The sequence below is a fragment of the Anolis carolinensis genome, chromosome 5 (assembly GCF_035594765.1).
Source record: "Anolis carolinensis isolate JA03-04 chromosome 5, rAnoCar3.1.pri, whole genome shotgun sequence".
NCBI classification, from domain to species: Eukaryota; Metazoa; Chordata; class Lepidosauria; order Squamata; family Dactyloidae; genus Anolis; species Anolis carolinensis.
Window position 1 is genome coordinate 173,360,130 of NC_085845.1, and position 26,757 is coordinate 173,386,886.

A 26,757-nucleotide genomic window follows, 5' to 3' on the forward strand; every position below is an offset into this window, starting at 1 on the left:
TGCAATCTTCCAGGAGAACACAGAAAACCCAAAATATTCCCTGGGTGCTAAATACAACTGGCAGAGTTCTTTTCTTATTAAGTCTTTAGGATTGACAATAAAAAACCCTAAAACTGTTCATGTCAAATATCTAACAGGTAGCATTTCAGTATTAACGGGAAAGGGAAGGAAGTAATCTTGTGTCACTTTTTAAGACTAACCAGTTTATTCCAGCAAGAGCTGCTATGGATTGAAAGATACATGGATAGGTAATTCAAGCTGCAAGTATTATATGCTCAGTTATATAGTTGTGGTGGATGGGATGAGTTGTCTGTATTACAGATTGAAATAAATTACAGAAATACAGATGCATCAGTGCATCTGAGAATGCGCATTGTAATTCACAAAAAATAAATAAAACCCTGCAAAAATAAATTACCCAAAAACTTCCACAAGGCTCTTGTATTTTTTTAACCTTTTCCTCCTTTTTAAATTTCTAATGTTTGGGAGAAGACAGGGATTTAGTGCTTTGTACTGTTTCATCCCCTCTCCTATGGCTGGCAAAACTCAAATTATCAACATTAACAGCATAGCCATGAAAAGTTTTCTAGGTTTTCATTCCTCTTCTGAAGTGGTTGCTTCAGAAGAGAAGGGATGGTTTAGCCTCTGTTTGCCCCCAGGCAAATGCTGTGGGGAGGGATTTGGACTCTTTGGCACAGTGCCTCTGACTTTCCCCTTCCTTCTCTCACAGTCACTTTTGAGGGGAATACTGGGCTTCCTTCATCCCTGAGATGACTGTTGCAGGAGAAACTGTTGCTGCTGCTTGTGTTGGCTCAAGGAAGCCCACCAGCCAATACAATGAACGCCCTGTCCTTCAGCAGAGATATGGACTATGTGTTGCCCTCTGTTGGTAGGGATATATCTCAGTAAGGGAAATATGTCAGTATCACATGTGGCTGAAACTGATTTGGGAGGAAGCAAAGCATCCTTTGAAATCTTCCCCTGCCCCCAGTAATATTTTCCTGTACTTCCTATTTCTATTGAACATGCTGGCAAAATACTACTGAATTGACTGGGGAGTATTCTAGAAAACATGACACAACATATAACTTTCTCAGTATGTGTCACTCCGAGGATAAATCTGAGATGCCTAATGAAGGTTTTAGCTTGGTTAGTATGGAATCTACAGACAGTCCTGGATGATAACTTGAGAATCAATGTCAACAAAGAATTACATGGGTTGTTTAATTTCTGGAGCCTGGTCCTCACTCACCTTTCTTTTTAATCATTGCTTCCAACATTTTGTCCTCCTCTTCCTCTCTGATAAAACAAGAGAAAGCAAGAGTTAGATTAGCCTTAGGGAGAACAGCTATCCTCTCTAGAGAGGATTTCATTGTAAAAATGATACTATCCAGTTGTAGTTTACCTTTGCCGGTCTTCATCCAAACAGTTGACTATGGCATTACGTTGTTCAATAATGGTCACAAGCTCCTGCATCAACACCTTCTCCCTCACCCGGTCATCATCCGTCCATTCTTTCTCTGTCCAGCAGAAAGAGAATAAGACAGTGACAAAGAGAACTTCATTTAGTAAGATGGCCAAACTCCTGCTCTATGAAATTTCATCTGATACAAGCCCATAAGCCACAACTTACCCTACTGTCACATTATTCCCAGCAACTTGTGTATTAAAGGAGGAAAGACAGCTATAAAAAACATTATGAAGTGTAAAAATATATAATTGAATACTAAAATAATGCTGCCCATGCCATCTTATTTCCAGGTTCCATATATAATTGTGAAAGCTGGACAAGAAAGCTGATAGGAAGAAAATCAATTTATTTGAGCTGTAGTACTGGAGAAGAGTTCTACTAAAGAAAACCCCAAAGAAATGGCCCTGAAGCAAATCAAATCTGGATTCTCCCTAAAAGCCAAGATGACTAAACTGAGATTGTTATGCTTTGGACATCTCATGACAAGACATGACTCACTAGAGAAGTCAACAATGCTTGGCAATATGGAAGGCAATAGGAAAAAAGGGAGACCACTTGACAGATGGATAGATCCAATCAAGGAAGCCACAATCTGCAAGTCCAAAGCTTGGCTGTTGATAACAGAGTGACTTGGAGGTTTCATATTCATAAGGTCACCATAAATCAAAGAAAGCAGTTAACAGCAAAAACATTATTTCCAGTTAAAAAGATCTCAGCATGATTATAATTTGTAAAATGTATTGGCCATTGAAATTTGGGGGATTCTGGGAAGTATAGTCTACCCCCTCCAAAAACACTTTTCCAAGTAGACTGCAGTAAAGAGTACTGCACTGGACATAGACAAACCAACTGAATTAGTATAAGTAAATTCCAATATTCCAATTTTCTTAATTCCTATTCTAATCTTTATATTCAAAATTCTCTAACAAAATATTTTTTCTATAGCTCAATACATATAGCTCAATACATACTTAGTTATACACATTGATTAATTCTGTTCTCTGTTCTATGCATCATTCCTATTTTCAGCCTATTCTGGGAGCATCCATAATCTTGGACTTTTGCTACCTAGATAAGGGAATGACATATAGAGGGTGCACTGATAGGCTGGTAATAAAATTAAAAACTACTTCTATTGAATATTGCTCCCTGCTGGCAGTTAAGATGCACAGAAGTGAAGAAAAGCACACTAGCAACAAAAAGCAATATTCTCAGTGTAATCCAACTCTTCTCAATTTGGGAGCTTCCAGATCTACTAGACTATAATAGTCATTTTCCCCCAGGTGTTAAATTATTTTAACACCTTCCAGTCAGCAGGAGCACAACAAAAAAGGCTTACCAGGTTTATTGAGAAGGCACCGCAACTCAAACTCCACATCAGCCTGCCGCTGCTCCAAGTTTTGTTGCTTAAAACTAAAAGAAAGGAAGCTGAGCATTATTCACTTTGTAATTTTAGTATTTGTGTATGCGTATATACTTGAAGAAGAGCTATATGCAGTCTATACACTTATCCAGCCCAGCACTCTGTTTGTTTCTAAAGCAGCCAAACAGATTATGAACTGTTCTTTGCTCCTGTTCCTAATGACTGCTATCCAATTTAAAGATTGTGAAGCCCTCTCAAAGTGGTTACAACTGTTTCAAACTAGTGATAAACCAGGAATACAATGGTGGGAAATATTCAGTGAGATAATATTTCTTTAGAAGTACAGTATGTTCTTCCAAGGATCTGTCTGAATATTGGATGCTTTTGAAATCCAGCTGCACACTGACTATTGCTTCAGTATTATCCAATAAAAGAGGGAATGATGACTGAAAGAGATTAATATGTGTCACATAGACTTTTCCAGCTAGGAACCCTGAAGACAATCCATTGGGCATTTTATTTATATATTTACTTATTTACAGTATTTATACCCCACCCTTTTCACCCTGAAGGGGACTCAGAGCGGTTTACAGAACACACATACGGCAAAAATTCAATGCCAATTATACAATTAACAAGGACAGACAACACAGACAGGGGTAAAGGCAGTTGTTCCCATCTTATTTCTGGCATCTTGGAGACTGTGCTCGACTCTGGCCATGGGTGTGTGTGTGTGTGTGCGTGTGCGTGCTGTTGCTACATCTTCCACACTGAGCCTTCCTCCAGTTGATGTCTTTAAGGGCATCTTTATTACCTCTCCGCTAAAAGCGGTACCTATTTATCTACTTGCACTTCTGCTTTTGACCTGCTAGGTGGGCAGGTGAGCTGGGGGTAATGGGGAGTGCTCACCCTGACCTGAGATCAAACTGCCGACCTTTCAGGATTTTTCTGCAGCACAGCAGTTTAGCCTGTGGTGCTAAGCCTGCCCCCTTTGTGTTTTTAGCCTTTGTGTTTTGCCCTGAGCTTTCCATTTTGTCATTTTGTTTCTTGAAGCCGCCCTGAGTCCCCTTGGGGACAGAGGGCAGGTTAGAAATAAAGTTGATTATTATTATTTCATCATCATCATCATCATCATCATCATCATCATCATCATCATTCTACTTGCAGGAGACCACTCAAGAAACAGTCCTGTCCACAGCACAGTGATGCCAAAACAAGCCTTGCAGGGTTCAATGAGATCTGCTCATCAGTGAGCATCTTTGGGACTGAAGGCAAACTCTGGGACTGCAGCCCATTCTACTCACATGTAGATGAGTTCAGACTCCCGTCGTACCAGCATATGCTTCTCATGGATGAGTTTAAACCAGTCTACCAGCAAACCATCTTCTGGTGCCTCTGCCAATCAAACGGGGAGCACAGGATCAGAAACTTTCAGAGGGAAAGGAGCCACTTTCCTTCCCCTGCAAATGGCAAGGGGTATATGCACCAGAGCATCTCTGTCGCTTGCTCAATGCTTCCTTCAAGCAATGAAGACCCAGAGAAGCTATTTTTGAAGTACAGATCCAACAACAACATAGAGCAATATTTCTTCAACTAATAATGCCTCCGTGAAGGATCCAACCCACCTCCTAAATGTTCTGCCACAAAGTGCCAGATGATGGATTTTTAAAAAACCTGCCTCCTCCTTTCAAATCTACCAACAGATTCCTTTTTCTTCTTTGGCAATGTTTTTAATGGAGACACATTCCCTACCAGATAGCATTTTACCAAGTGATCCTCACCCATCACCTCCCCCAGGGAGTGAAGCTGAGAGATAAAACTGATGTCCTGTTCCCACCTCTTCAACGAGCTGCAATTCAGTCTCTCCCTCACTAAAAAACAGGTGACATAAGCAGGCCTTTACTTTGAATATCAATCAAATCAATTTCACAATTGCCACATTCAGAGAGAGGTTCTGGTCTGTTATGAGAGAGGTAACAAAACCAATAACCTATGGTTTATTTACTGTGACATGCTAATCTGTAAACACAGCACAGTCCCAAGTTTATGACTCTGGCATGTCTGGAACACAAAGTTCCTAGTTTATAAATGACTCTAAATAATTTATGACAGAAGACCTAGTTTCTTGAGCTGTTCCCACTTGCAGAGGGACCAAATAATTGTGCTCAGCCTCTATGTTTCCATACAATAATATGCATTGAAATATATGCTGAAAATAATATTAATGGGTGCCTTTGAGGCTGAGGAGCAAGGTAAAAATCCTCTAAATAGAAAATAAATTTAAAAAATAAAAAATATTACTTTCCTTAAACAATTGAAAATGTTGAAAAAATGATAATTGATAATAAATAATGATTTTCAAATAATTTGAAAATAATTATTTCCAAAACATGTATCAATGTTACTATATGCAACTTCTAAAAAACTCTGCACCCAAGCAAGATACAATGAGGAAATATATTGCAAGCAAGAGCTACAGTCCGAACCTGGACTCGTTCCCAAACTTCCTGTGGATATGCAAAACCATGGAAAATGGTGGACCCTACCCTACTGAGATGAACACCACAGAGTCATCTAGAGGACCTAGAAAATGCCTAAGGATACTATATTTTGTCAGAATTGGATAAATGAAACTGTAGGTATCAGTCCCGTGGGCAAGGGGGTTGTATAATACTCAAGATCAAGCTGACAATCCCACAGTGGCAAGTTTGAAGGAAAAGCTATCCCACTTGACAATCAATACTGCCTTGTATCTCAGGACTCTTCCTGTCTTCCCCTTCCCTCTTTTCCCCCAGAGCGGCATCACTCATCTTACCATTCTCCATGCTGCGAAGTTTTCTTTCTAGCTCAACTCCTCTGTGCTCCAACTCATCCAGCTGTTGCTCAATGCTGTCCATTTCACCATAGATATCTTCCACAGGGACATACTGGTCTGACTGAACCTGCAGAAAGAAGAACAAAGAGCCACACTTCTTTTAAAAATAACTGCAACAACAAAACAAGCAGCTTTGTCTTTCTGGAAGATACCAACAGACTTCAAAGGCAGAGAATAGAGATTAAAATTAATGAAAATACTATTTTTTTAAAAAGTGAACAAGCACCAGGAACAGGATGGGACTTTACAGTCTGGGCTTCCTGCCTCCTACAAGCACTTCTTGAAGATTTAAGAACATCCCTGCACAACTATATGGAATAGTATGTTTTCTTTTGTAGCTAAAAGCTGTTGTTTTTAAGCAGACAAATTCAGCATCAGGAGTCTGGAATCCTGAACATGAGTATACACAGCTTTGAGTATAGCTAGAAGTCAAGAAATTGCTGTTAGAAGAGAATTTAGGGTAGAAATATTTTAAAGGCAGGTTCTAGAGCTACAGTTCATAAACCTAACCATCACCTCTTAAGTATGGAATATATTTTTGAAAGAAGCTACTACCACTACATCTAAATATCAGTCCCTCCTTCATGGCACCACTTAGGCCTCTACATGCCTTTGGATTGCAATTGTGGCTGCCCAGCCCTAATCTAATGGTTTTTTCCAGCATTTTATTTCCAGCCCCGGCCCTATTGCTCAGTGTTTTGCACAATGCCCACTTTTTCCAGTTACTGGTTGTGATGTTGACTGATGTATTTTTATGATATTTTTACTTTCCGGTTTTAACTGTTTTAATTATAATGTTTATTTATTATATGTTTTTAATTATGTAACTTTGAATTCCTTATTTATGCTGAGCTTAGTATCCATCTAAACCTCCCCGAGTCCCTTCGGGAAGATGGTGGTGGGTTATAAGAATAAAGTCGTCATCATCATCATCATCATCTCCTTTATTGTTGACCTAAAACACCATAGCAGATAGTGCAGTCCTTCTTCTTACTTCCATTTACCTTCCGTTTTATTAATGGAAAGCCATGTCCAGGGGCAGGAGGCCTTGCTGGCTTCGGTCCTTTGGGATTTTTCTTAATAGAGGGGGAGGCAACAGGTGACGGCTTCCGGTTGAAGGGATTCTCTTTACAAGATGACTATGGACAAACACATAAAACACAACATCACCTTAAGGAAGGTTATGACCCTGGGCTACTTTTCAACTTAAATGTTTTTTTTGAGGGAGTCATCATGTCTAACATAATTAGTGGGAATGGTTAAAAAGGAACCGAGAAGAGGCCAAATATATTAACTCTAAACTACAGAGGTAGAAAAGTTCTAACTCAGGTTACAGCTTTCTGTCAAGATACTTCAGTATTCATAAATGCCTGTGCATATATGTTGACGGTCTGTATTTCAGCCAATGTCAAGAGCACAAATACGGATTCTGCAGAACAGCTGTAGTGAATTTGGTCTCTGACACCAGGCACAAGGTTTCATAGTATCATACACTCTTATAGTTGGAAGGGGCTGCAAGGGACATCCAGTCCAGTCTCTGCCATGCATTAATAACTAATTGCAGTTTTCCTGAAATATGTTGATTCAACCTCTGTGTAAAGGCCTCCGAAGAAACAGAGTCCACCCCTAACCCTGGGGCAGTAAAACTGTTTTTAGAGTTAAGAAATTCTTAATAAAGTTATTTAATAATGCAGTGCAATCATTTACCACCAATAAAATTTATAAAGCAGTGTCATGTGTCAGTGTTCAGCATCAAACTCTCGAAGCCTGAAATTACACCTAGGACCAGTGCAAGAAAAAGGGGTAATTGCTTGAAAGATCTATAGAAGGAGTGAAGAATATTTGACATTCCAAAGATTTGGGAGTTCAACTCTTCCTATTTTTTTTACCACTGATAACTGCAGCTGCTGGGAACTGGCAGCCAAAGCATATGCAAACCCAAGGAACCCCCACCCTGAACTATAAGCAGGACCAGGATCACCAAATCCCATCTAGGCTTTTCAAGCATCTTTACTAGGAGAGTATGTACCATAAGGAGCCTTGCAGAAAGTGTGTCAGAAATAATGGACAGAGACTTTATCTAAGAAAGTAACTTCAACTTACCTTTGGCTGTGCTTTGGGTGAAGGAGAGTTCCTGGCAGCCCCGCTATTCAGATCCGAGACCAAAAGGACAGGTGTGGGAGTTGCACCTGCCAGGGGCTTGGGCGAGGTTTGCTCAGAGCTGGTTTTCAAGTTCCCAGCTGAGCAGCTATTGGTAGTCTGCAAATTCCCCACTGGTACCTCGTTGCCAGAATCAGCCAACTCACTGGATGAGGATAAGGAAGAGACAGTGGAGCCACTGGGAAGAGCTGCAGTGCCCTCACCAGAGGAGATGCTGGCAAGTGGGGGGTTGAAGCTGGAAGCAGGTGGATCATGGACCATGGGCTCAGAGGAACTCTTGGGCACAGATATCTCCTCCAAGTTTTCAGCTGCCTTGACCAAACACTCAGATGCGATACTCTCCAGACTGAGAGCAGGAGATGGGGTGGAAGAAGATGGCTCTGATCGGGAAATTCGAGAGATGGAATGGTGAGCTGCAAAACAAGTGAAGCATTTGAGAGGCTGGGGTGATACACACTTACCTGAAGAACCACTTTGCTTGTTAGGGCCATTTACAGATAGAAGTAATTTTGGTTTATTCTCTTGGTTGCAGGTTAGGAATACATCTCAATCACCAACCCCATTTCTATAATTCATTCATCCTGAGCCAGGTTTCCCAAACCAGAAGCCCCCTGAAGTTTTGAATAACTTGAAATGATGGGAATTGTAATTCAGGTACCCAGAGGGTCCTGGGTTGAAGAAAGTTGCTCTCCATCATTTGATTCACAGCATATTTGAAGCAGAGTGCATATGTAAAAAGGAATGCTGACTGAGACAATTACTGCAGGAATTGAGAACAATTAGGGGGTGAAGCAAAATGCTCTCCAGATTTGATAAAGGATCATTTGTAGTTATTTATGAAGGAGAGACAAGATGGCACCCACACCCCCTCTTCTAGCATGCTTTGATGACCCAGAGGAAGAAGGAAAACCCACAATGTAAAGATTGCATGATGAAAGGAAGCTCTCATTCCATAGAAATCCACTATGGATACATCAGAATTTTTTTTTAAAAAAAAAAACCCTGAAAGTAATGCAAGATTGGGAGAAAACATTAACAGCATATTAATGTTAATATAATATATTAATATAATGCAGTTTCAAAATGCAATTATCTGCATCACATGGTAGTATAGACTTATATAATGTAGTTCAACACAGTTCAACTGCATTATGAAAATGCATTATATCTCAGTGTAGATGGGGCCTTAATTCCTATGTTCCATTAAATATAGGTCAAGGAGGTTCAGCTTAGCCACAATCCTTTGCTACTGAAAGCATTCAAAGGGTCTCAATTACCACGCACAAATGTTATGTGAAGGAGAGAAGGTATTATGTATATTGGAAAGATGCCAGAAGTGACTAATCTGTTTCCCATTTGAAGACACAATACAGACTCACCAAGTGGGGAAGCATTGGGAGCCCTTGGTGCTGGACGCTTCTTTGTTTTGGGACTACTGGTGGGGGTGATGCCGTACCAGGGGTGAGCAGCCCTTGAGGTCTCAGCCTCAGTCTGCTCTGGCTTTGGAGCATTCTGTGGGGTGGCAGATCCCTCCTCTTCACCTATTTCTTCTTCTTCCTCATCCTCAAAAGGGTTGTAGGGCTTTGATTTCCTTGTAGTGGGCCTGCTTTCTCTCCCTTGTGCCTTCCCTTCCTCTGCAACATCTTCATCCTCTTCTGAAGCCCTTGGTGGACTCTCCTTGCTACCACCTGGTGGGGGAGGAGCAGGCTTCCTCTTGGGCTCCCCCTGAACCAATGCAATCCATGGAGGGTCCTTTGGCTTTGGTGTCTCTCCAGTTCTAGTGGAAGGTGGGGGGAGAGAGGACATGGCATAAGGAAGGATGCAGGCAGGGAAAATTGAGCTCTCTTGGAATAGAAAGGTACTCCAATGTCCACTGCTCCCCAATAGTAAACTGCTCCCTCCCTGATATCTAAAGCTGCATGTACAATACGTGTCCCTTGTCCATTGACATGATATCCATGGTTTCACTTACCCATATTACAAAGATATACAGATTTATCTGCCCTTCTCTGAAGTTCTCTGGATCTTCTGTGGAATGCTTCTGCCCCATATATAGTCAAAATATAAAGTTTGCTATTATCCACAGTTTTGGGTAACCACTGGAATCTAGGGAGGTATCTCCCATGGATACTGGAGCCGTATTGTATTCTGAAATTCTGCCACATAAGCATCAGAAAAGGGCTACTAAGCAAAGAAGCCATCCTCCACAACAGCTGAACCTTAGTTTTTTTAAATAAAATGATGCATCCATTTATTTTTCTTTTTAGAATGAAAAGGTACAGGATATTACAAATACAGGAAGTGTTCTAATAACAAGAAAACAATGTATGTAATACCATCTTCTGTAGACAGAACTTTAGTAGACAGAACTGAAATGGCCAAAGCAATGGCATTTAGTATTCTCAAGTCCTGCTCTCTGTGGTTAAAGTTACTAAGAACAGTTTATGATATGAAAAAAGACTCTTGTACCACTTTAAACGCTCATTAGGTTTGCTGACCTCTAAAGTACCACAAAGTTTACTGTTTTTTGTGCAGATTAATCACCCAAAGCCTTTTTCTACCCTGGGATAATCTCTATTGGCCAAAATGCATAAAATACATCATGCAAGATTTTGAACTTTTGCTGGCTTCTTCATCAGGCAAAGCTGTTAAAAATCATACAGAAGAAAATAACAATATTAGACTTACAGGCTGACATTTTGTTGTGCATAGAAGTATAATTATTTTGCGGATTTTCAATTTTGCTGTATTTCCTACATGTTGAATGCTATCTTCTGGAGTAACCTCTATTACAAATATACAATCACTTTTAATTAATATTTTGACTTGTAATCCAGAAGTTCAGAAGGCCTTATGATCTGAAATTTATCAGATTTATTCTGTCTCAAAGTGATTTCAGAGCAAAAAGACATACCGGTCTGAGGATGCTGGCCTGCCTCTGGGCTTCGGAACTGGAGGACAGGGGTCAGAAGGCCTACCTAATCCGGAATTGAAGAAAACAGCAAGTGTGTGGCATCTTCTAGAAAATGGTTCCAAATCAATTAAAATATTGGAAATGTATTTCGCAAACAAAATGACTGCTCTTTTCTTGATGAAAACTTTATCATATCATACATTTGTACAATGTCTTCTAAAAGTACTGTAATCTCTTACATTATGAGGGAGGATGTCTGCCTCTGGGAGCAGGACTAACACAGCTTATCTTTATACGCTGAGGACAGGCCCAAGCGACATTCATCCATGCTCTATTTCCATGCTTTTTTGGCCACCCTACTTATCTTGCCTATTTCTTAACTCAGGAATTCAAGTGGCCAAGCATTCTGTTTAACAACTTACCTACTAGACATGGGAAACCAAAAATTTTGTGTGTTAGGGATTGTGACCATGGTCACTGGAGAATTAAGTTGTAATCTTTAAAAAAACAACTTGTTCTAAACCCTGTATGTCAGCTGTTTTTCCACTACCAGCATGGAAAACAGCAGAATTCTGTTGGAATCCACCCTGAGTCCACCTGGGGAGATAGGTGGGATATAAATAAAGTTTTTTATTATTTTTATTATTACATCAAACAGGAGGCCACAAGTTCCCAACCCTGACAAATTATGCTCTTCTAAGCAGACCGTTAAACCCACAAATTTGCTGTTTGCTGATACTGACTTGCTTTGATATTTTGTCCCAAGATTTATGTGTCACTTCTGTTGTGTTTTTTCCTATTCACAGGGCTCTGGGGCAGGGTTGCTTTTCTTAGTATTCCCTTTTTTCTGCAATGCCTCTGCAGTGCAAACAGCAAAGAGGACAACGTTCTCCCACAGAACAAATATTTTATAAACAGAAGATGGTCCTAGATCCAGTCTCAAACATCTCCAGTTAAATCACGGATGGAAGTCCTCTATCAGCTGAGGGACCATTTTCAATTTCAGAGTTTTCAGAAGCTGCCTTTCAATGAAAAGAGGGTATGTCAAGAAAATCCCACAGTATTTTTCCATAAACCTATTATCGGCAGTAACAAGGCTACCAGGAGATGCATTTTAACCTTTCAGAATGGGGAAAATATAAAGGCTGGGAACCACAAAGATAATCATGCTATAAAGATGGGGGAAGGAAAGAGAGAATAGCAATCTGGGGAAACCTTGAGGACCATATTTACAGTGGATGATTTTTGCTTGTGCCTACAATTCATACACATTCCATCTGACATTAGCATCATGCAATGGCATGGAGCCACAAAAGCCATTTCTTGAGTTCCTGACTGGCTCACATTTCCTTACCATTGACCACGCCAGATCCTGGCTCACTGCAGCTCTCAGTCTGGATATTGGCTCTGGGCCTTGGAACAGGATGAGAGTTTGGTGGTGACACAGTTGTAGTGTCTATGCTCTTCCGGGGGGCAGGAGTGGGGCGAGGTTCCATGAGCTTAGCTTTGTCCTGGATAAACATTGGGGGCTTTGCTGGCACAGGGGGCTTGAGAGGCATTTGGGAGGAAGGCTCAGAGTCAGGAGCAGATGCAAGTGTTTCATTCTTTGGCTGGACTAGAGGCACCTCAATCTTTATTTCCACTCTGTCAACAACTTTCCCCCCTTTGTCTCTCTCTTCTATAGCTGATGGATGAGTCTCTAATATTCCATTCTCTTCCTCTGCACCAGCAGTCACTATCCCAGGCTCTTTGCTTTCCTTTACATATTGAAGATCTGGACTCGGCCTCCGCTCAGCTCTCCCACTCAGACCCAGCTTCCCACGATGCTGGGTGCATACAAATGTGCCCAATTCAGGTCCAGGCTTATAAGATCCAGGAAGAAGTGTGCTGGAGCATTCTTTACATCTGTCAGAAAGAAAGCTTGTTACCAGAAGGTAAGAAAGTGTTATGTCCTAACAATCACCAAAGTACTGAAAAGAGCAACATTCAGTTCATGATTCTGCCAGATTACCTGCAAGAATCCGGGCATTTAACCTCCATTTTTTGGCCTCCCTTTCCCATTTGTAAACTGACAGATCAATCATACATGTGTCAGGAAGAAAGTACTACAGAGCGGTGAATTAGAGGTGATTATCCACCTCTACCTCTTAGACTGAGGGACTGTCAGACAAAAGTGGATTCTGTCTGGGGTCCCATTGTCTGGTCACCTGAGTGCCCAGCTCATGAGGATGGTTAAACCAGGCATGCCAGATTATCATCAACAGTCCACTTGAGAATTTTCAAGTATGAGAATCTCAGGATATTTACTGGGGAAATGAGCAATCTCTTTGGAAACTATTATCGGAAGTATTCATAGATATATAATCATATACATTCCCTTTATGGGAAAACACAGAAATAGCAATGTCTGGGTGTATAGCTTCGGGATATTTCATTGCATTGCATGTTAAGGCACCACTAATACCATTACATCATGTTACATTTAGCCATCAAGATATTATCCTTTTATAGGGACAGTCATAAGGACTGGACCTTGATCTCTTTATTCAAGACTTGATAACAGTCAATATACATAAAAACGTCATCTTTCTAAACCACTTAACATCCCTTTTTATCCATCATTATCCTCGGTTTCTTCCATCACTTCTTATGTGTCTACTAAGGCATCATACAGGCATTTCATAAAGGCTTTCAGTTGCACATAATTCTATCCCATGTATATTCATAATCTTTAATGATATAATATAGCAAATTACACATGACAGAATACATTCTTGTCTGTATGAAGAATTAACACAGCTTTAACAGGCTTCTATAACTACATAAGTATGCACTAGTTTATTTTCCTTGTTACGTTTTACAGGTGTTCATAATTACTTAAAAATATCTATTCTTATTATAACCTCACTAGTGTCCCTATAAATCAGCATTTTAGGGCATCAAATCAGGGCAATTATTGTCTTTAGTATATCAAGCAGGTTGTCATAGACAACAGCATTATACATTAGAGCAATGGTTCTTAACCTGTGGGTCCCCAAGTGTTTTGGCCTACAACTCCCAGAAATCCCAGCCAGTTTACCAGCTGTTAGGATTTCTGGGAGTTGAAGGCCAAAACATCTAGGGACTCACAAGTTGAGAACCACTGCAGTAGAGGTATGCAGAAAAGCTGCCTCATTTGAAATTTCTTTAAACCTATTTAATATCCCCCCCGCAACTTGTTTATTGACAATTCAAAATGAATCACAACTGATAAGACAGTTGAAGTAGGCTAGTTGTTCTTCTTACCTGTTCCAGTTAGTATATATTGCATTGTCTTGTGTTCGTTCCAAAATGTACTGCTGTCCCCTCACTCCATCCCTTCTTGAATACCTATGCTTCTTAAATATCATTCTATGGGCATTTTACCAATCTGTTTACATTCCAAAGTATCTGATATTGTTCTCAGACTGACAGAAAATATGTAGCGAGTTTATCCCCATGAAACACAGACTGACACATTATATAGTACATGTCTTCTCTTTTCTAGAGAAGACACATACCACACACAGCTATGAAAACTGGTCTGGAAAATGTCTCACTCCCTTACTGAACCTTTGTATGCACCTCAAAACAGGAATAATATGAACAACAACCCAAAAATGGACTTGACCTTAAGAATTATGAGTGTTGGGTATTTGTACTTAATAGCAGAGCTCCATGTAGCAGAAAATGTCACCACAAACTCACAATATTCAACTCCATATTCAAATATTCTCTCTTATTTTTCAAAGGGTATTTGATACTTTTGTTGAATGTTAATACTAACAAGAAAAAAGATAGCCTGAGCAATAAGTCTATAAAACATAAAAGACAGTCGCCAGTTAGAAAAATAACTTTTGAGTGCACAAATTATAGTCTTTATTTAAATACAAAATCTTGATGACTCCTCTTTCCAGCACATTATTTTTCCTCTTTAAAATGCAGATTAATAGGCTTCTCAGATCATCATTCAGGAAATGAGAGATGTTTCTGGTGGTCTTCTCCACTAGGAAAAGAGGTGATAATGTCTGCTTTCAAATGACTTGGGTTGGAAGAGCTTACCTGAAGCACTGACGGTGGTAGAGCTTTCCATCGGCCAGATAGCGCTGGACCAGATGAACATGTTGTTGGCAAGCTGCACAAGTGCTGCTAAGGGTGGTATGTTGGGACTGCTCTGCCAGGCCTTCAGCAACATCATCCTGAAGTAAAAAATAAATGTCTAATAAATGTGCCTCCATGACTTGGAACACAGAGTTGGACTTAAGTGACAGGTGGAGGACAGCCTCCAGAAGCTCTCATCACCTTTCACAACTGTCTCTGCTGACTAAGGCCCCTTCCACATCTATCTATCTATCTATCTATATATATATGAGTAATGAAATCGCCGCCTGCCACTAAACAACAAAAGTACAAGCCCCAGAACCTATAAATTTGGCAGCACAAACCACCATCCTTGCCTCTAGGTTCATACAACAAAATAACACATCACGCACCTCCACGGGGACGATAAACCCCAAAAAACAAGAACACGCCATCTGCGCCTGCGCCAAATGGCACCCCTCTCGTGGACAGAAAAAAACCCACCCCTCCCCTCAATGAACGCTGCCACGTGGTCCCCTTTTCCCGTGACGACACTGCTGCCATCTTGCACTGCGTCTGGAGGGCCTGGAGAGAGGTGCGGGTCTTGCATCGGGGATGGCACCGGGGAGGAGGCAACAGCGAGGCCTGCATGGGGCCCCCCGCCGCCGCCCTCTGGCGATGCCTGGCCGGGGCCGGGGAGGCAGCAAGGAGAAGGCCCGGCGGCCAGGCCTTCTCCCCGCCCACCCTTCTCTTTAGCCGCCTCCGCCTCCTCTGCCCAGACGCGTAAAAGAAGAAGGTGTCACCATGCTTCTCCTCCTCCTCAATGTCGGGAAGGAAACAGAGGGAGGAGGGAGGAACGGAGGGGCCTGGCCCACGACGCCCCGTGAAACAGAGCCACACTGACACCACGGAGGTACCGGGGGGGGGGGGGCAGGAGGAGGAGGAGTGGGAGGAAGAGTTCTCCCTCAATTACTTACAATTTCTCCTCCTCTTTCCCTCAATTTACCCCTCAATTATAATCATAACAATAACAACCACAACAATAATAATAAACAGCTTCGCAGACAACAAGCAGCCAGACACTGAAGCTGTGAGGCCTTTCAGCGCCAATCAAGCTCGCGAATGGCAACAATCACACTTGGCCTCCAAACAGACAATACAGCAGAGTCTCATTTATCCAAACTTCGCTTAGCCAAAGTTCTCTATTACCCAAGACATTCACATTGGCATCCAGACAGACAATACAGCAGACTCTCACTTATCCAAGCTTCACTCACCCAATGTTCTCTATTACCCAAGGCAGTCTGCCTTTTAGTAGTCAATTCTTTTTAGTAAATGTGGCAATGTTTGGGTGCTAAATTCCTAAATACAGTAACAACGACATAACATTATTGTATATCATATGTAATAATTACTGTCCTCTAATAAAAAAACAGGACAATACAATCTCTAAAATCAGGATACTACATACAAATCAACACTCAGAAGACAGGAGAATACCAGATAGCGGAATTCCAGACAGGAAAAAATCAGGCCCAGCTAACATCTCCCAAAAAAGAATTTCCTCAACCAGGAAACAGCCAGGCCCTGAACCAGCAAGGCCATTCAATGCTAATCAAGGTAACTAATTGCAACATTCATACTTGCTGCACACAGACTATTCAATCCTATTCGACTTGGCCAACCAACAATTCCACAAGGTAGAAAGTGGCCAGGCTTCCAACCAGCAACACTATTCACTCCTCTTCAACCTGCCCAACCAAGATTTACCCTAGATGGAAAACCCTCAGGTTTGGAAGCCATCAGGCCACTCCATCCCATTCAACCAGCCCAAGCAAGGAGGCCCCTATATAGAAAGCGCCCAGGCTTAGAAGCAGCGAGGCTATTAAGTGCAATTCCAATTGGCCACAGCAACTCATGGCAGGGCACAGCTAGTAGCTGTATAAAATCCATATTGAACAGGATTATATGGCAGTGTGGACTCAGATAATCCAGTTCAAAGCAGATATTGTGGATTATCTGCATTGATATTCTGGGTTATATGGCTGTGTGAAAGGGCCCTAAGGCTGATAAGACATGTAGTCCAGTGCCATCCGGAAGACTATAACGTTCCTCATTCCCACTATATCTTTCTCCAACCTGGTGCCTTCAACATCCAACTCCTAACCACTAACTATGCTGCATGAATCTTCAGAAAATTTGTCTTGGAGGAAGATGGTCCACAGAGCTGCAACCCTGACCAAAAGATTTCAGGGTAATCACAATATGCAAAGGAGGTCAAGTCATATACTAAATAGTTTTACCAGACTATGGTTTCACTATATCACAAATGGCTGTTTCATTTAGTTCATATATGACAGATCGTTATGCTAATACAGTAGAGTCTCGCTTATCCAACGTAAACGGGCTGACAGAATGTTGGATAAGCAAATATGTTGAATAATAAGGAGAGATTAAGAAAAAGCCTATTAAACATCAAATTAGGTTATGATTTTACAAATTAAGCACCAAAACATTATGTTATACAGCAAATTTGATAGAAAAAGTAGTTCAATACACAGTAATGCTATGTAGTAATTACTGTATTTATGAATTTAGCACCAAAATATCATGATATATCGAAAACATTGACTACAAAAATGCGTTGGATAATCCAGAATGTTGGATAAGTGACTCTACTGTACTTAGCTACTTCCAAAATATACATGGGCTGTTATCTAATTCTGGAATGAATTAAGCAACCTTTCTAAGCATAGTGCCTGATAGTGCTTTGGACAACAGCTCCGAAATCAACCATCTGTTATCTGGAACAATGGGATTTGCAGTACAAGATATCTGGATGAGGATGTATTGGAGAACACTGGAGTGGAGCCTCTTTAGTCAATGCTTTCCTTCTTTAAGGGATTTCCAGGGTTGAGAAAGAGGCAATCTTCTAAGAGTTAACAAATCACCTAAGATCTATGTACCTCACAAGAAGAGATATTATTATAGCTGCTGAATCTTTTAATGCTACATCTGAAGGATAATAACAATAAAACAATCCAGGTCCAGGCATCAATCCAAAATCTAACCACACTGCCCCAAAGAGAGAAGCCTTCTCATTGCCATTAAGAAGAGAAACCATCTTGGATCATTTCCATTATCCCCATTACTATCACTTCAAGAGCAGCTCTGCTCTGGTTCTAACCTTTATTGGTGTGTCTTCCAATTAGGAATATATAAGGTAAAAAACCTCTGGAATATTAGAACTAACATAGGAAGCCAATTGACACTGCATCACAGATTCTATCTAGCCTATCGCTGTTAAAACTGACTGGTACCAACACCACAGGAGTTTTTCCAGCTGTGTCAGAAGATACTGAGGATGAACCTTATGTGTGCAAAATATGTGCCCTATCACTCAGCTACAGCCTCTCTGCAGAATGAATTCTGCTATTAACATTATGATATGTATATATTTTGATAACCTTTATATTCTTGCAGTAATGGGCATGATAAACATGATCCTAGTGAGCTGGCATCCAGGGTACAATTGGTTGAGTTACAAGTTGCACATGGCCCATTGCACCTTCTTGGAGACAGAACTATTTTATTGTATTCTATTATTACATGTTTAGACCAGCTAATAATTGGAGTTCTTGCAGCAGCGTAGAAAACATTTAAAATATGGAATATAAACAATGACTAGAGAGAGCATTTCATAGAGCCAAGAGAAAACTAGCAACACCATCTGTTCTGAATTTCTTTTGAAGGGTATCAGCTCAGAAAGCAAAACTAGAAGCAAATGAAGAGATGTGGGCCAATTAGATGGGCCCTGCTTTTAGCAAGCTCTGATACCTGCGGTGCAGATGTAGTATCAGATGTAGCTGTAGACTCATGAGTTGGCAGGGTGGGAGCAGAGGCACCTGCTGGACGCTTCAGAGATGGGGGGATTCTAGCTGCAAAGGTAGAGAGAAAAAAAGTCAGGCCAGTTCACAATGGTAGATGGTGTGCCAGAAAAGAGAAACAATTGGTATTATCTCTTTGTTTTGAATGGCCCAGTATGACTACTTGGCTTTTCACACTTTGCTACAACCTACATTTGGGGCTCAAGTTCAAAATCTTGACTTCTATCCTACCTGCTGACTTCTGAGGACAAACAATTCATCTCTTCCCTGCTCCATACTTCATAGTTGTTGTTTTGATCATTTAAGCCCGACTTAGCACAGGGCTTAAGTGTCTGAACAGCATAATTAAAGTCATGCGGAGTGTCAGGCATTTACAAATGTTGACAGGAACTTGGCAACTAGCCCATATTTGTGTCCATCACAACCTCCTAGCTCCTCTTCTGGCTAGAAGAAAGAGATGGTGCCTAATTACTGTTCTACTTTATGTTTTTAGAAATAGAAATAATAATATGACCATAACAATAACAGTTGTGATTTTACTGGTGTTTTTACTGTGCTTGTAATTTTGGAATGGTTGTTTTATTTATATTTATTTATATTATGGTTTTTTGTTGTGTTTTTATACTATCTGTCGCCCTGACAGTGTAAGCTACGGGTGACATAACAAATAAAAAAGTAATCCTCATATCTAAATGCGTGCGCACACACACACTCACATATATACATATAATACAAATCACACATAGACATCTACCAGAGGCAAATATCCTATGTCAGTGTAGTGTGGTAGCAAGAATGCTGAACAGGGACTTGACAGATCCAGGTTCAAGTGCCCACTGAGCCGTGAAAATCACCAGATAATCTTGGGCCAGTCATTCCCTCTTTGTCTGACCTATTTCACTTTTCAGGGTTGTTCTGAGGATAAAGTATGGAGAAGGATAATCAGAGGTCACAATAAACTCAGTGGAGAAAGGAAGAATATAAAAGCCTGCTAGTAACTCAAGTTGTTCCTGACACGGAAAAAACCCCCAAAAAACTTCTGAGCTCTCACACTGGAGAAGGAAATGAAAGAAGAATTAACTATGACAGTATTTTTTACATTCTCCACATCTAGTGCAAATGAGAGAGGTTTCTCCCCTAGGCTCCCCTAGGCTACATGTCAGAAGAATTGAGTGACAGGAGACTTTGGTAGCAAACACAAAATAGCTGGCATTTTGTTAGTGACTTATCCAAACATAAAGCCACATTACACCTGCATATGTCTTGCTTTGGTTGTGGCAGCTTGAAATTATCTTCTACTCCTGACAAGAACCAAAGCCCATACCCAGATTCACTGTTTAATGGGAGCAGCAAGCCCTCTCTCAAGTCATTCAGGGGACGCTGGAGGGGAAGGGGAAATCAGAGACATGTCTGGCCTGGCGTAGAACCATGACATCAACTGCTGAGACCTCCAGAAGATTCTGGAAAGGGCTACAGAAGCAAAAAGCAGTAAATATAGCTAGGGGATTGAATGGAGGGATATAGTAGTTCTCCTCATAGACCTATGTATTATATATGCTGTGCTATAAAAGGATTTTGGCCATAGTGTGTTCAGAAGCTGTAAGTCTCTGCTTGGGGAGAGTTGTTATCATGCTGAAATCTTGGTGTTAAAGCATTCCCAAAGCACATTTGGGACCAGCCCCAAGATGAAAAGAAAGGTGGGATTTTCCAAGTTTCAGTACTGTTTGAAGTCCTCCCAAATAACTCAGGGTAACTAAGAGATAAAAGCCATCCCTCCATGTAACTAATCCTACCATTAAGCAGAGTTACTTCAAGAAATTGATTGTGGCTCCCATAAAAACATAGAAAAAGGTTAATCATTTATCACAGTATTTTTACTGTCAGAGAAATGTAAAGACACTTGTGGGTTTTTCTCCTTTGGATGTCCCCTCCCCACTCAATCCCAATAAAAGTTCTGCAGAAGGGTAGAGACTTGTTATATGTACAAAAGGGTGTTCAAGAAGGTGAGCAACTCTAAGGACTTCCCACAAGCACCCAGGTTGTAAGAAGACCAAAGAAGCGAATGCTGCAGCATTACAAAAAAAGAGCTCCCCAGCAGCCATAGTATGAAGTTGAAAGTAGTAAAGTTAGGGGGTAGGGAGGAGGGTGGGAGAGAAGGGTGGTGTTCTCACCTTGGCTGGGACTGTTAAAATGGTTGTAATACTGAGACACATAAGTCATGATGCTGAGGCAGTCGGGGACCTTCATGGAGACCATATCGCTGGGATCCAGCAGGGCAGGGATCCCCAGCTCCTGCTCGGCCACCTCAAATGCCTGCAGAAGTAACAGGAGGAAAACTGTTCAGAAACTAAGGTTGGCACAAAATCACAGTTTGGAAAGAGTATTAAAAAAAAAACTAGAACTCCCAGAACCCACTCACAGTTAGCATGCCTTCCCTAATCTACAAAAGAAGCATTTATAAAGCTCTGAAAATGAGGGAAATCATAGAAGACTTAACAATAAAGAATAACAGCCTTGTGACAGACATTATTATGTCAGTCTGTGTTCCTGTCACCTCTTTCCTGTTGACTGCATCTGAAATAGGATCAGGACAACTTTCCTTCCACTGTTTGTATACAGAGGTTACTCTTTTTGACAGCTCTATCAGGTCAGCTCTTATTCCCCAAGTATCCCTGCTGGCTTCCATTTGAATCTTTAAAACAGACTTCCAACTTTTGAAACTTACAGAGCTTATACAGAAAAGGGAAGGCTGCACTGATATAAGTGTCAAATACAGAGAGGTCTTTCTGCAGTCCTTCCTCTTTGCAGGACAAACATTAAAAGACTTGTCCTTTTTATGTTTGTGCTGCTTCTTTTAATGCCTGGCATCTCTAAAGAGTATCAATTTACATATCGTGGTTGTCTCCACTATGATTTTGAACATTTTGTTGTGACCTACCTTTGACATTCTTTTTATCTTGAAGAGTGCCTACTTTATGCAAAGAAATAATTTCTCCCTATCAGCAAGATAATGTAAAATGGTGTCAATTTTCCAATATGAGCTCCCAGAAAGGACTGAACTAATTGAGCCCCTTCCCTTTTCAGCACATAAGACAGATGAGGTAGATGTTAGGCTTCTAGATGCTACATTACTTTTAATTGCAATGCTTTAATCTGCAACTAGATCCCCATGCAAGAAACACACTCTTCAAACTGAGAAAATTGTTTTGAAGATCAAAAATGAAGGAAGCTCTAAGCCTTTGCCTACAATATTGACTACTGCTCACTGTCAGTCCCAGCTTTTTTTTTTCTTTTAGCAGTTTAATTGGGGAGAGGGCAGTGTATGTGTGTGTGTAGCAATGTGTTGCTGCCATTATTAAACATTTGGTAATCAGAAATCTTTATCAATCTAGTTCAACTAAGACATGAAAAGCAATCTAAAGAGCTTCATTCACATTGCAACCCTACTTCAGAGACAGCAAGGAAATGTATTGGGTGGGCTGTAAAGATATTGGTTAAGAAGACTAGCACACCTTTGCCTCAGCCACAATCTACTGATTTCCTGTTATGCTTAAAACCTGTACACAGAAACTGTTTCCCATGGAGGAGTCCTGTAGCTGGACATTGGTCTAGCCAGGAACTGGAAAATTAAAGCTTTCTGAGGTTAATTTTCTGCTTGTCCCTGAAAGTTCACAAAGTGGTCATGCACTAGTCACCAACTCTCAGTCAGCTCTGAGCTACAAGATAAAATACAAGAAACGCTATAAGATGTCCTATACTTCATAGTTCCTCGTCTTTCTTTCCTGACCTCCATTTCTGTCAAGTGCCCCTTCAAATTTATGCAATGGGAAAATTGTTAGTAGAAAACATTGTGCAAATGAAAAACACTTCAAGTGAGAACAGGTTAGCAGAAAAGCCAGTACCTGTGTCAATACAGAGTGGACGAAACAACATGACTAAAACAAATTGATTTTTCTGGGATGAAGAAAGGAGTGGAAGTGCTCGATTTGTTTCCAGCAGCAGCTCATTAGAAAGCATGCTGGACTGTGAGCAATTCTCAGCTGCTCCACAGACTCACCAGGTGACCTTGGGTGAGTCATTCTCCTATGTTTTTGAGGATGTCAGCACTTAAAACTGATGTTAAATTGCATATCATATGCATATCAGACAGAGAGAAATAAATTTTTAATCCTGTTTTTCTGTTTAAAAAAGTCAAAAGTCAGTACAAGTACATTACAGTGTTTAGAGTGCTTGTCTGGAATTTGAAATTTAGGTTGTAATCCCCATGGATTCATAAAATTCATTGAAGTCAGTCAGTCTCCCTCTCTCTCAGATTGAACTGCCTCAAAAATTTTGCTGTGAATGGATGATTGCCAAGTATGACTACTTCAAGCTTGTCACAACTTGTTTATTTCATTAATAAACAGCAGTTCACCTTCAGTAAAACAAAGACGGAAAGAAAACACCATGAAAATTAATGCATGGTTATTATTACAAGATGAAACAACGGAATAATTGGGAACAAGATCCTATGAACATATCAAAAGAATTAGAAATCAGATGCACATTAAACACAGATCTATGCAAATCATATATTATTGAAATTATGGTGGCATAATCTTTATTACATGGGTGAGGCTAAGGACATTTAAAAACACTATCCCACTACAGTTGTGTTAGTGCTGATAGTAGATACATATTGCATTGAGTACCTTCACTATTGCACCTATCTTCAGCACAATTTCACTGATTTGCTAATCTGTGGTCCCACAATCAAACTTTCACACAATCTAGTAAGCCCAACTTCCTGCTTGATAGTTATTAATTTTTGTTACTTTTATTTTCAGTATTTTCTTTAAAAAGCCAAATATATGTATTAAATAAAAGGGAAGCAGCCAGCTTTGGAATGGTGAAGGGGAAAGTAGGAGAATCTTGGTCTTTGCCATCATGTTACTGCTGATGTACTGGTGCAAAAGGGACCAAGGCAGGTGACAAGAAAGTTGCAGGATTGCTAACTATTGATGAGTTTTGCCTGTTAACAGCTAGAGATGGGAGAATTATGAGGTGGTGGGAGGCAAACTGGCATGAATGCACATGGCATCCTGTGATATGGATCATCACCAAAGGCCCAGCTACAGTCCTGGTTTGTCCACCTTAAGTGATAAAATCTTTAGGCAGCCTCTCACTTAAGGACTGTCAATGTATGTTTGTATAGCTGTATACTTGCTTGCTCAGTTCTCTCCCACCAGAAAAAAACCCTACCAAAACTTTATATCACAGCTACCCATCCCCAACCAGAACTCTGCAATTATATCAGTGCTCCTCTACCCAGCCAAGATTATTATTTATGCATGTGGTATCTTAACTAGGCCAGATGGCATCCAACCATGTTATTCTACTGTCATGGCATGCCTGTTCCATTGGGCTGCAAGTATGGGTCTGCAAATTTGTCATGTAAACATGAATATGCCCATTTTCCATGTTTGAAGGAATAGCAGCAGAAAGCACGGAAATATTTGCCTTGGAGATCTTAGTATACTTTTTTTCCTTTCTTTTAAAGACAAGAAAGCAATAAAAATACTCCTAGTCACAGAGCTCATGGATGACAGCATGTGATACAAACAAAGTTAGTTTAAATTAGGGATTTTGAGTAAGCTCTCGAGTCATTCTCAATAACCTTCTAGAGGACTTCCACTCCCACCTGTTCACCCCTTACCACAGTGGCCAGAAAATGCTGAGAAGTTCAGACTGAAAAATAGATAGCAAGAAAGCCAGAATAGGACAGACTAAACAAATTCAAGGGAAATCTTGGAGTTAAACTATTTAACCCAATGATACAATTTAATTTATAAATCTTAATCAATTTTGTATGGCTCCATTAAATCTGGCTTCCTCTGATTTTAATGTTTTAATGCTTTGTACTCCTGGTGTGTGACAGTTACAATAAAATTCATTCATACAATGCCATCTCCATCCAAAACACATAATTATCGGAAATATTTTTTAATGGATGTCTTTGTCAGTTTAGGAACAACTCAGAGCCCCAAATTCCCAAGAAAGAGAGGTGAGTAGTTACAGGGCACAGTCACTGGTTTACAATTCAAGATTCAATTCAGTTGAAAAGTTTTAACCTTTAAAGCCCTACACAGCCTGTCTTGTTATGAACCCGTGTGGTTGCTTAGAGGTTCTCTTGACAACAGCAGTACCAATGGAGCTTCCATGTGATGAAGACATGGGACAGGGTTTTTTCCTGAGTTGCTTCCAGATTATAGAATGTGCTTCTATTAGAGTTTGAATCAATTCCCCACTCACATTGCATTTAGGATGAACGTGAAGAGACAACCTTTCAATATAGACTTTAAACCTGCTTTGATCAGGTTGATACTTTTACTTTTATTCTTTCCTGGCAGTCTGGAGCACTATTTTAGTGGAAAAGTAGACTAAAAATGCAATGAAGAAAAATGAAAGTAAGAGGGAAAAGGAGTTGCCTTGGTAGTTTATAAAGACTGAATAATATCAAACGAGATATTATGAATTGTAAACTTTGGGTGGCATCTAAGATTTCATGTGTAAGTGGAATTAAACATTTCTAAGTAACATACAGCAAATGAGCTGATTTCCTGTCCATGAGATGGTTTGCCAGTCCCTGATTCAAGTGCATTACTGCTGGACAAATGACCTAAGAGATGGGTTGATGACCTGAAGGTTGCCGGTTTGAATCCGCAAGACGGGGTGAGCTCCTGTCTGTTAGCTCTAAGTTGCAGGGACATGAGAGAAGCCTCCCAGAAAGATGGTAACACATCCGGACATCCCCTGGGCAACGTCTCTGCGGACAGCCAATTCTCTCACACCAGAAGCAACTTGCAGTATGTTCTCAAGACACTTCTGACACGAAAAAAAAACCCCTGGTATCCATCTCTTAATCTTGTTTTAGTCTATGCCGAGTTCTGGTTTGGAGAAATAAATAGTAAATAAATAGTGAATGAATGAATACAATAGCTAAGAGGGAACATCAAAAGAGACAAAGAGAACAAGCGCTTCGTAATTTAAATACCACGGGAAAAGAAAGTGGATTGGGAAATGCCTACTGTAAACCCACAATGGAAGTCAATTTCAAATATCTGGGTGTCAGTATCAAATTTCCAGATATATAAACAACCAGGCACTTAGGATCTCTCTCACACTGCTTCCCCATTCAGTGTGAGTGGCATTAGAGTTACACAAAATAAATAAACATAGGTTGAGTAACCCTTATCCACAAATCCAAAACTGTCCACATGGATGGCTGGGATAGCAATGCCTTTACTTTTTGATGGTTTAGCAAATACAGTAGAGTCTCACTTATCCAACATAAACGGGCCAGCAGAATGTTGGATAAGCGAATATGTTGGATAATAAGGAGGCATTAAGGAAAAGCTATTAAACATCAAATTAGGTTATGATTTTACAAATTAAGCACCAAAACATCATGTTATACAACAAATTTGACAGAAAAAGTAGTTCAATACACAGTAATGCTATGTAGTAATTACTGTATTTACGAATTTAGCACCAAAATATCACGATGTATTGAAAACATTGACTACAAAAATGCGTTGGATAATCCAGAACGTTGGATAAGCGAGTGTTGGATAAGTGAGACTCTACTGTACAAACTTTCTTTCATCCACAAATTATTTTAAAGATGTATATAGTTATCTTCAGGCAATGTGTATAAGCTAAATTTTGTATTTAGACTTGGATCCCATTTCCAAGATATTTAATTATGTGTAGTATATACCAATGTTCCAAAATCCAAGGAAAATGAAAAATCTAAAACACTTCTCATGCCAAGCATTTTGGATAAGGAATACTAAGTCTGTAAGCAAAAATAAAGTAAAATAATGACTGGTGAAGACTGAGACATAGACTTACCAGGCGGTTGTTTTCGTACACATTCTCCTTAGAAAGTGAATTAAAGTCCCTGTAAAACAAAACAGAAAATGTTACATGAAGAAAAAGTATCTACCA

At 40.2% G+C, this 26,757-nt stretch overlaps 1 protein-coding gene across 2 annotated transcripts in view; it reads right to left on the bottom strand.

The window, feature by feature from the left end:
• Positions 1 to 26,757, bottom strand: part of micall1 (MICAL like 1) — a 44,768-nt gene that overhangs the window by 2,297 nt on the left and 15,714 nt on the right. For both annotated transcript variants that reach the window (XM_062982962.1, XM_008120301.3), the window contains exons 2-15: positions 26,662 to 26,710; positions 20,940 to 21,081; positions 18,719 to 18,819; positions 14,864 to 15,000; positions 12,138 to 12,688; positions 10,784 to 10,847; positions 9,249 to 9,646; positions 7,813 to 8,282; positions 6,714 to 6,848; positions 5,650 to 5,776; positions 4,139 to 4,229; positions 2,811 to 2,884; positions 1,406 to 1,520; positions 1,253 to 1,299 (exon numbers count right to left, since the gene is read on the bottom strand). In XM_062982962.1, the coding sequence (XP_062839032.1) occupies positions 1,253 to 1,299; positions 1,406 to 1,520; positions 2,811 to 2,884; positions 4,139 to 4,229; positions 5,650 to 5,776; positions 6,714 to 6,848; positions 7,813 to 8,282; positions 9,249 to 9,646; positions 10,784 to 10,847; positions 12,138 to 12,688; positions 14,864 to 15,000; positions 18,719 to 18,819; positions 20,940 to 21,024 (2,395 nt within the window). In that variant the 5' untranslated portion in view covers positions 21,025 to 21,081; positions 26,662 to 26,710. The remainder of the gene's footprint in view (positions 1 to 1,252; positions 1,300 to 1,405; positions 1,521 to 2,810; positions 2,885 to 4,138; positions 4,230 to 5,649; positions 5,777 to 6,713; positions 6,849 to 7,812; positions 8,283 to 9,248; positions 9,647 to 10,783; positions 10,848 to 12,137; positions 12,689 to 14,863; positions 15,001 to 18,718; positions 18,820 to 20,939; positions 21,082 to 26,661; positions 26,711 to 26,757) is intronic.